At 36.9% G+C, this 11,741-nt stretch overlaps 1 protein-coding gene across 7 annotated transcripts in view; it reads right to left on the bottom strand.

Moving 5' to 3' along the window:
• Positions 1-428: 428 nt before the first annotated feature.
• Gbs-76a (Glycogen binding subunit 76A) overlaps positions 429-11,741 on the bottom strand; it is a 33,733-nt gene continuing 22,420 nt past the window's right edge. For 6 of the 7 annotated variants that reach the window (XM_077424982.1, XM_077424980.1, XM_077424981.1 and 3 more), the window contains one exon: positions 429-8,509. In XM_077424982.1, the coding sequence (XP_077281108.1) occupies positions 6,020-8,395 (2,376 nt within the window). In that variant the 5' untranslated portion in view covers positions 8,396-8,509 and the 3' untranslated portion in view covers positions 429-6,019. Of the gene's footprint in view, positions 8,510-9,768; positions 10,362-11,741 lie in introns of those variants that run through there. The other variant, XM_077424977.1, reaches the window with a different exon arrangement.

Genomic DNA, 11,741 nt, shown 5'->3' with positions numbered 1-11,741 from the left:
CTATGAAAAAAATCTGATCTTTTTGATATTGAGGAACGTTTAGATATTTAAATACAATAAATGTTAACTCGATCTCTCGTGTTGAAGGTCTGTATGCGGCATTTATCGTTTAAATGAAGAGAATGTGCCAAGTCACACCTTCACATCCGGCGACACAACCAGAAGTTCAAAACTATACTTAGCGTTACTTTTATTTTGAGAATCTAAAACAAGATTCAAACACGCGCATCACGCGAACCGTAACATTTGTGTGTATGCGTTTTATTTTCTTAAAATAACGAATAAGATAATATAAATTTTATTTAGCATTTATAATTTGGATACGTAATGTGAGTTTACCATTTAAAGTTAGACAAATCTTAAATGAGATTAAAAGGTGCAAAATTAGATCTTCCTGATCGTGGAACGAGAAAGAAGCTATGAGAGAGAGAGAGAGAAATCATCTTTTATTTATTATTTTAATAATATATGAAGAACAAATGTTATATATATTATACAAATATATCGTATATAATATGTGTCTGCGTATATGCAGTATATATAGTTTGCTTCTTCATAGCATTCAGCCTTTATTCACGCATGTAATGGAAAGTAATGGAAAGAGTGACAATAAAATGTCACTCATACTTTATTATACATCAAATAGATTGCAGGAAAAATTTGTGATAAATATAGAATCAAGTATTGTGATTACGAAAATATATAAAGACAGGTGCGGTGTTAATACGTATTAATGTAATCATTTCAGTTGTTACATCTTTTTTTCTTTTAATAACATAAATAATATTCGCGTTTTCGATGATACAAAAGATTCGGTGGCTCGACACATTCCAGCATATATTTACATAGAAAAATATATTATAGTTTGGACTACAATACTAATTGACGCTGTCTTGGACATAGAAGTACCTGCGAAGAGACATGATTCAAATAATAATGTAATGATTAGACAAATGTTCAGGCATATTTTCCATCGATCCATACGTTCTTATCAACATGCGCCAGTTGTGTATTTATAAAAATTAGATATCTGTTAGATTTTCTACATAATTAATACTAAATGTTGTTGATCTAGAAATGTTTGGATAGGACGGATGACAATATATGGACGGTACTGATATACGCTCTCTCGTATGTCTCGTTCATATTTGAAAATTTGCAATTTTTAGATAAGAACATAAAGATACGGAATAATTTAATGCAATTTCTGTAATCTTCTTTCTTAATTAATTTTTATTTATTGAATTAATTAATTAAGTTTGTATATTATATTTGCCACTGACAACGTGCAATTTTCAAAATTACATAAAGATGAATAATTTCTACAATTGCTACAATTTCCTTGCTTCAATTAATACAATTAATTGCAAAGATCGCGCTATTATAAATAAAAGAAACTCAGAAATTTTGAAATTAGACTATTCCTCCTGAAATAAGATCCTTTTAGCCACAAATCCTTTGACAAATTCAAACTAAAGTCTAGTTTTGTAAAAAGTTCACTGATGAAAACCAAAGTTCATTATTCAGTTATATTCTCGAAATCTAATTGACTAACAGTCTATATATTTTATATAATATTATATATAATATCTCGATGCCTTGACTTCTTTCATCAATTTGTTTTCCATTATCCGCGTGACATCATAAGACTTTTATCTTGATAAATTGCCAAACACGCAACAGTATTCGCAACACGAGTGAAGCTGCCGAAAACGTTCCCTGATCTTTCTTCTGTGTCCGAGACCGACGCCTTTAAAGTTACGAAGCGATTAAGATAACGTACACATATAAAGGGGAGACTAACAAAAATAGTTCGTCCTACATATACGCCGGCTACATACCAAATCTCCCGAGTATCCTTCCCCGCTTCTTCGTCTAGACTTGTCATAGAATGTATTGTACTGTAAATCGCTTTAATCGCATATGTATATCACAATTGTGCTTCTCACGCACAACTTTTTTCTCCACGATATTTATATCGCACGTAAACAATATGTTCGCTTAGAAATGGCCAAAAAATCGATAGAAATCTTCGTCTACATATAAACCAGGCGTTTAAAATGGTTAGATAACAATTTTAAAAAGTATATATATTCATTTTTTATCTCTATTGCTGTGAAATAAGAGTTGTCATTATTTTAAATGATATCTCGTAGGCCTGTTATTGTTAATTAATGTATAGTTACGTTGTACATATCGAAGATATTATTATGAGTATTCCGACATAACAAACAAATGTGACAGTATTTTCTCAAAATGAGAACAATTTGCGATCTAAAAAGAGAAGGAAGCAACTGCATTCGCACATACGTATGTACATAGGATATACGCATATATATCCTTTTATTTTCAAATCGCAAAAGAATATAGCTTGTTCTCGATTTCAAAATATAAATATATATATCTTAAAATAACATAAATAAAGTAAAAGATGGCGATTAGTTCATGCATCAATAATAATCATCAATAATCATCAATCTTATATAACCCGTTAAAATGATACAAAATAAAAATACAAAAACCCAGATAAAGTATTAATAGAGTTGATATATGTAGTCGTTGTAACTCGGTCCATTCTTTTCGACATGTTTCGCACACAGGAACGGACTATAACAAAATTAATTCGGTGGTCGAAAAATATATAATAATTTCAATCTTCCCTATTATTAATTCTAATTACTTAATTATTGCTAAACCCGGTTACATAATATCATTGCATGTTGATAACGGTGAGGACTGTTGATAACAATCTCTAAGAAAATATTGTTAACTTTGTAACTGTAACTTTTCTCGCAAATGTTTACTGGAAGTGTATGTTGTGTGCGATTTTCCTATAATTAGTTCTCACAATCCTCTAATAATTTACTTCTGTAAATAACATACACCTCTTTCATAAATAACAGTACTTATCAACATACGATATAGCATATCTTTGCGTTATTATTAAAACACTCATTGTTATATATGTATTTATATACAGGATAAAATAAGATAATTTAATAATATTTCGACGTAACTTTTCTTTATACAAAACATATAAAAGTTTGCTTTTATCTATGTGATAATATACAACGGTAAATTTTTTCAATTCGTTATGACGCAATATTGCTGTGAAATAAAAACATTTGTTTAATTTTGATTTTTTTTTAATTTTAGATTATTGTATAAAATTCAAATAAAAAAAAAAACAAGGTCTACTCTTAATACTAACACGGAATTTATATAAAAAAAGATTCCTTAATAAGTATATGAAGAGACCTTATAAATAATCGAATTATGCAACAAATAAACTTTAAAAACTTTTAAAATTTTATTCAGATGCATAATTCAATAACTAGACAATTGAAAAATTGTCAACTGTCAAATTTTCTATTTCTAAATCACCTTACTTTATCCTGCTTTATTAACGCATGTTATACACAGAATATTCTGCTAAAGAGCTTAAGTTTATAAATACACCAGATGCCGAACAATTCTATAGGCAAAATTGTCTAACGATAAAGTTATTGGTTTGTTTCATGTGTGTACATTATGCACGCCTCAATAATGGTGGTCGCATCTATCACTCGATAGTTAACTTTTATCGTGTAAATTGGTGTTATAAGAAAAATATGATTTATGCAACAAATCGTTAATTCCGAATTCCGAGATTGAATATACAGGAAAAAACATCATTAAGAATTGGAGAAAAGATAAGATAAAAATTTATAAAAAGCTCACAGCAACAGATACTCTGAGACATTGAAAACATATACGGTTTAAACTCATATGCGCGTAAAATTATAATAATAAAACAATAAAATGATTTTGTTATTATAATTTTATTTTTTAACATATTTGTTTAGCGTATATTTAATTTTCTATAATAAAACAAATAACAAAATAATAAACCAATAATAAAAAATGTTATCATCACTTTTTAAGTATAATTAAATAAAGTGATTATTTATTAAAATACGAATGAAAAGTACATCTGAAAAGCATATAACAATAAAATTTGATAAAGCTGTTAAAATATTTATACTCTCGTTCGCGATCGCAAAAATATATAGTACAGGACTGCATAAAGGATTGAAGTCACGTACGTATAATAAAGGCGTGCAGTCAATTGCATCCAAAGAAGAGATACAATCTTCAAGTATAAAATTAGAAAAGATCTATCAAAAGATTTATACTTGAAAAAGTACCCGCGAAGTCCATCCGCACAATCCACACACATTTTCGGTGCGAAAAAGATATCCTGATATGTACAATAATTATATCGATAATAATACGACAATAAAAGTAACAACACTTTCCGTTATATTAGTTCCACGTAACTAATATAAACGTTACGCTGAAAAATTAGACAATAAAGAACATGCCTGCCACCAATACTGATGCTACCTGTACACACGTATGCATATATAATATATGTACAAAATAACACATGCGTTCTCAAGTGGAGAACTCTTCTTTTATACACTATGTCTCGCCACCACGATAAAATATCAGTCTAAAAAGTGCCATTTGCAAAAACAAATATAAATAACGTTTAGTTAATATTCCAGCTCATTTATTTTTGTACATATATTATTCTTTTATTTTTTAGAAATTTTTTACTTTTCGACATTAAGTAATATAGAAACTAATTTCTTTTCAGGGTAAATCGATTCGATATTTGGCAAAGAGAATAGACGATTGAAAAGTGTTAAAATATTTGTTATATCAAATCAAGATATTGATATATCTTTAAAGACATCGATTAAATTTAAATCGCACGTTTTATTCAAACGTTCCAGTCAATACCGAACACATTATTCCGTGGAAGAAATATAAATGTCTCTAATGTAATATCTTATGGAACATCTATCCTCTCTACGATGATCTCTAAACTCGTACGATGTCGCTAACGAGAACTAATATCATTATATCAGCATTCGTTTTATTATCATCTATATCGTCATTGTACTGGATAACGCTAATAAAATCGCGGCCACGTGCGATAGTTCCTTCATGCAATCGAATAAATGATCTATCATTCTTAACTCTGACATAGACTCTGCATAGATACTCCATTAGGAACGCTTAAATCGTCTATTTGTTCTTAATGTTTCCTGTCAATTGTATTCAGCCTATTTCACAGCTTTGAACTCCCAGATGAGTATTCGTTTTCTGTTTCGTTGAAAGGATTCCAGCTTTTATAATCTCCATCGGCTTAATAAATACAGTTTAAGACAAACTATGTAGGCAGAAATACTTTCCGCAATCTCTCAGAAAATGCTTTCGTAAAAAGAGACTTTGAAAAGTAAGAAAATATATTTGTCTATTGACAGAGCAGTCTGATGTTAACATAAATTATTATAATCCTTTAGTATTTCTTGAAAATAGATTAGTCCATGTTATTTTGCGGGCCGAAAAGCAGGCTTAAATGCCCCATGTGTGTCTGAACACATACAACATTTTCCACATTTTATTGCTAATCCACATCGTATATACGTGTTTGCGTGTGTGATTTTTTTGCCTCCAAGATACTAAATCAATTAATAAATTCAATGAAAAGCATTAGAATCGTTTGATAATTAAGCAACTCCATCTGTTCATTGCAAAGACAATTGATCGTAACAATAAAATCGTTGTTCCCATAATCCACAGTCAAATGTTTTTCACTCGTTACTATTCCTATAGTTGGCCGTTTGATTGAAAAAAATTGCTATCGCACTACAATTTTTCTTTTCAAAATAGTATTATCCCAATAATGTTTGACGTCCGATATCCTTGCGAAGATCAATATATGCTATATTGTATGCCGAAAACTTTTCGAGAGCTCCCTGAAGCAACGAACAACAGTAATGAATTCCAAAAATGTTCCGTTTTGCACACTTCGTTACAAAGCACTTATTTAGGAACGTGTAAAAACCGTCGAGTACCGCAAGCTCGCACCGTTAGCCTCTTCGACAACCTCTTCAGTCAGTTTGTGTTCCCGGAGCCACGTTGTCACGTCATCGAATCAGACAAACGCGCATGCTCCGGATGTTCATCAGTAGAACGTCGATGCCCAGCTTCCGCGCCGATCATCGGCAGTGATCGGTATATATCCGGTTGATGACGACGCTGGCAGACATTGGAAGCAGTAATTAGCACCGGCATTGTTATCCCAATGTTGCGCGCCCTTGCATTGGAACCGGACTGCAAACTCGAGCCTTTGACCGACCATTAACGTATGACAATACAAGATAAAAGAGAATTTATCGCTGAAACCGTCGCACGAGTTAGGTACATAGATCGCCTGCAGGTCGCTGAAGTTTCGCCAAGAGTTGATGGTATATCGCACGTGTACAGACTTATGGAAATCGAGATTGATTACACGCACCGTACCCTGAATCGCCAGAGTCACCGGGTCCTGTACAACTACATTTTCCAAGCAAACCCGGCGCTCACGCACCATATCCAGAAAGTTCGACATGCCGCCTGGCTGTTGGAAAAGTGGCACCAGCATTCGATCGACTTTTCTGGGTATCGCTGACGTAGATCTGCGCCTGCCATCATTCTGATAATGATCACAGCGATCATTGCTGACGGATGCTATGTTGTCCGAATTGCCGTGCTGCGGTCGGAAGATGTCATCGTAGATCAGGTCGTTGTACGCGGAGGTGGGTATTTTCGGTATCTCGTCTAAAAACGTTCTCACATCGGCCAAATCGAGACCAAACTTATCCGCGAACCGGACAATCTTCTTCCTGTGCGGTGTACCCGGTGGCGTTTTTCCCGTCTTCAACGAGGAACATCTTCGAACTCTCTGCGGTCTGTCTTCCTCTCGGTCTTCCTCTTCTTCTACCGTCTCGCTCTGGGTCTCTTGTTCCGGCAAAGAATCCTCATCCCCCTTCGCGGCAGAACTGCCGTCAAATTTCTTCAGTAATAGGCACAGTTTCTCCTCGTCGTTGTCGTTCAGCGCGGTGTCCTTCTCGAGCTTTAACTTCAGCTCGTTCCTCGGGGTCGTCTCGGTCACTGCGGCATTATTCGAATATTCCAATGTAAACGCATCCGAAATGTCGACGGTACTACTATAAGATGAATGATCGGTATCAGTATCACTGGCTACATCTTCCACTTTTAATTGCGACAAACTCTTCGACGCCATTTGACATTCCGATCTTATACATTCTTTCTTTTCCTTATCTTCAATTATATTAATCAAATCTTCAGCATCATTAAAAGAATCATCCTTCGTTAGGTTATCATCATTCTTGACATCTTGCGTCTTGGAAAGACTGCCATTCCTAACATCGCACGTCACATTCTTCGATATACTATTGACGAAATCAACTTCATCGATGTTACGTTCATCCGCCTCCTCCTCCTCCTCCTCGTCCCGCCTGTCAAGTTTATTAAACACTACTGTGCTGATACCGTTACTTGGTAGCTCAGAGTCAGAATGGGACTTAGGCAAACAGATATGAGGGACAACAGAGTCCTGAATTGTTCTGGTTGGACTTTCATCCTGCAGCGATACAGTGCTGTCATCGAACGTGCTCCACAGAGACTCGTGGCTAGGCGACGTCGTTTCCTGAGAGCTTCTGCCGTTCAGTGAGTCTTCCGAGCTGCAGACCAATCCCTCCTGTCGGCCATTCTCGCGAGATGCGGAGTTTCTTCTCAAAGAGCAACTCGACTCGGATGTCGTGTCCTCGCAACGTTCCGGATTCACAACGTTCGTTCGCTTGCGTCCGTTCGACGCAAGTTTGGTCCTCGCGGGAACAGGAGTGTTTGAGAGATTCGTGGCCTCGCTGTCCGAAGTGCTGATAGGATCGAAATATACTTCGGCTTTCGATTTGTCTGCATCCGAGGATTCCGGATCGAAGAACATTTCTGAGGTATCACTTTCGGGTGACGTACCGGTTATTGGTGATGCAAACACGCAGGACTCAGAATCTTGATGGATACCTGTGACGCCAGACGTCATCTTGGTTCCGCTAGGCGAGCAATGGCAGTCATCGTGATGACTCGTTTTCAGGATTTCCGGGTTCACCAGCAGATGCGCCAATTCAGCGGCGGTCGCTTCCTCGGGAGGCGATCCCGGCCCATCCACTTCCGCCTCTTCCACCTCGATGTCGTAGAAGAGATCTGATTCCGGGCTATGACGCGGCTGATGCTGAAGGATCGAATGTTGATTGGTGACGGTCAGATTATTGGTGATTGCGTGGCGATTGCTCGATGACGGATGCAGCCAGGAGGTTTCACAAGGTTTGGCATCCGCGGTCCGTTCAGGCGAACCATTCTCGTTACCTAACGACGTTAGTCGTCGATGAAGACACCGGGCGAATGCCTCTGCGCTACCCCGACAGCTGCTAGGAAGGAGAGAGCTGACCAAACCACAGGAGGGCCCGCGGGCGTTGCCTGCCGAGTCCGTGCTACCCATCTTGAGGACAGTGGAACCGGCTGCTTCCTCAGCGTGCCTACCCTCTAACGACAAGGGCAAAGGCGAGGTCGAGTCGCCGCCTCGGCCTGCCGGCACGCTGGCCGAGTTGCCGTTCTAGAAAAAAAAGCGACGAATTTCAACTTGATTTGCGATTGTGAGAACTGTGTGCAAAGTGAATAAAATATCGTTGGAGATTGCATATATACATATATCGTCTGTGAATAAACAATACCGCGCCTACAAGTGACATTTTTCTCCAAATGTCCTTTTCGACTTCGATTGTTCCGTATCGTCATTCAGTTTTTTGTTTCTCCTGAAAACTTTACTAATTGTCATATAGGCGGTATTGTTTATTCATTGACGAAATAGGATATATACAATAAAGTGGAGTTTTAAAAAACTGAAATTCTACCTTTTTTTATTTGTCTGTGCCACTAATTGTCACCATAAAATATAAAGAAATGTAAAAAAGTTTACAAAATTTTTCATCGAAAACGATCTCTTGCCACGCGGCCGTATCTCTCGATCGTGAGATATTAAAAAAATAATTAATCTTCTTTCTTCTCAAAAAAATAACAATAGAGATTATTAGTCACATGTAATTGCGCTAAACATTTTTCTTAATATAATGTCTTGCCGACGGTTGTTGCCATCTAGGATTTATGATCCTATAATTAATCATCTTTACTTCATCGATCGCGAGTCAAGTTTGCGATATATAATCAAAGTTAGCTCGTTAATAGTTTGTTAACGGTACACAAGTAGGAATACAAAAGGAAAGGGAAACAAAAACATAAACACGCATTAATGACGTAGCTCGTCATTAATAGTAACGAGAATCACAACATTGGCTCATGGCCACAATGTTGCGCGTATCGAAGCAGCGCTGCAGGAAGTACAAATGATCGGTTATTACGACCCACGTGCAGCATTCTGACGCGCAAGTTCAGCTCAAATCGCACTACATCCTTCAATTCTTCGTAAAAACACAAAATACCTTAATAAACACCCATAGATTTCTCGGATTTATATAACTTTGTATTCTCGACAAGAATAGCACGAGTGGCACGAGTCAATAAGGCACGCGCCGTTACGTGAATCGTTATTCACACAATCCGAATTTTAAAATATTCGGATATTGACGCGTGTAACTATTTATGAGACAAAAGAACAGGGAATATCTTCCTTTCACCCTGTTCTTTGCTATCGTATGCCCGACAACTATTTTTGGCATCGTGAAAGCTATAATCGGCCGTCGACAGTGACTATAGACTAGCAGGGAAACGCAGCGCGGTCACTATTTAAATCACTATATATGTAAAGCACGCTTTATTCGAAATGGAATCTGTCATCGTTCAACGAAATGCACAAACCTGAGAGACGAGCACAGGCAATCTTTTACTCAAAAAAGAAATCACCGTCGTTTCGCACAATAACAGTTCAAAGTTCAAAGGAAAAATCGCAAACACACAATAATTGTGTAACGAAGGAATAATAATCGGTCGGCTGCAGTGATCGTTGCGCGAAACCACTCGCGACAGATTCGAGAGTGCCATGCGCTTAGAAAATCGCGTGCACGCTACTGTGAGAAAATTGGAACGATATAAATACACGCTCAATTGGCCGCGAATCAATTCCTCACCTCTCGGTCGCGCGCACTAAGGTGACACTTCGCTCGCGTACGAGCGAATCCTGCATGCGCGGACTCGCCGCGTCGTGCTGCAAGGGTATGGATGAATATTCGGCAGAAATTCGGCAAGCGAACGATTTATTGGCATTTATTTTCATCTCTAAGCCAGGGCATCGAGCGCAGTGATTTTAAAGGCCGCGCGAAAAAATAACTCGCTCTGATTTATATAAGTAACTGGCGCTTTCGAGGCGAGAACGCGCTCATCCCGTGTTCGCCGGGCGAGATTTCTCCATTCGTGAAACATTTCCATCTAACATTTGATGTCTTTCAATCTCATAATATCGAGCAATAATTGACAATCATTGATATCCATAGCTTCCTCAAGCATAAAGGGTTATTGCCAGCAATATATCGTTTAACGTTAGATATACGAATATAGTCGATGCCAAACCGGTTTTGCGACCGTAGCACGTCCATCAGGGAAAAGGCAGCGTGCGTAAAGGGGTTAAATTTGAAGCGGCTCCGAAGTGAGAGACAGGTTTCTCCATTTTTCCAGTCGCGCGCTTCGTGTGCCGCAGCTACGCTTCAGACGCACACGTGTTCACGCGCGCTGCGTCTGATCGCGTCTATCGGAAGTCTATAAAGTAAGCAGTCGCAATAGATAATATAATCGTTACGTAACACGAGGCATGAGGCTCGACGTAGGCTTAAAGGCTGTTGGCCCCAGTGACGGCACGAAACACACACAAACGAAGCTTATAATTTCGTTTCGTCTCAGAAACTTCATTTAAAAAACCACCTAATCTTTCGCGCGTCTCATGTTCTTCACAGATTTGGAAAAAATATTTTCTTAACAAAAATGTTCACTGTTATAGACATAAACATCGTAAACGCATATTTATAATATAGCTACGTTATAATAGTGCAGTATTAATTCGCTATTAATCGCTCCAAGTTGGTCGCGCAAACTTATTTCTACGTTTATAACTGAATTAAAGGAAATTTACAAGTCAGATAGGATCAGTTAGCGGAAAAGCGTACAGTTTCAATAGGAATTCACTACGGTCCCTACGAATTTCACGAGTTCGCCAAAAGCTCGAGATTTATCGTTTCGAAGACTTCCTGCCTTATCTACGATATAACGACAAATAATCAAGTGCCTGCAAATGTCACGCCTCGCCACATCCCAAATCAATTTTTTTTTATCTTTATTTAATATACAATAATCCCTGTGTGTCTTTCTCCACGCGATATCACGCATTTTGACAGTACTATTGAGAATGAGAAACCGAGGTGCGATTCCCAATTGATCGATTGATATTGTTACAATAAAACACGCCACGTCCTTCGCAAAGGATTTAGTTGATGACGTCAATTTAACAGATATAGATCTGCCGCATAGCATTACTTATCATATTATACATATTGTGTAAAAAAAATAAAATTGGCATATAAAAATTAGTCGGAAATAAAAAGCATCTTTGTACGAGGCCTTATTTGTGAGATAGTCAATTTTAATAATTAAATAATTAATACTTTTTTGCGTTTTCCATATAAATCTGAACAATTTTTAACAATCGCATCTTAAAGATTAGAATAAGGCCTCCTTGGCATTATATATATAAACAAGGCATTAAACTGCCATCAAAAGACAATATTTCCAGCAGATCTATTCTCGCCTCATTGTGTAAAAGAGAGAGATAGAGAGAAAAAAAA

The sequence above is a fragment of the Temnothorax americanus genome, unplaced genomic scaffold (assembly GCF_048541705.1).
Source record: "Temnothorax americanus isolate GAGA-0224 unplaced genomic scaffold, ASM4854170v1 Scaffold9, whole genome shotgun sequence".
Lineage (NCBI taxonomy): Eukaryota > Metazoa > Arthropoda > Insecta > Hymenoptera > Formicidae > Temnothorax > Temnothorax americanus.
This window is presented reverse-complemented; position numbering and strand designations above follow the sequence as displayed.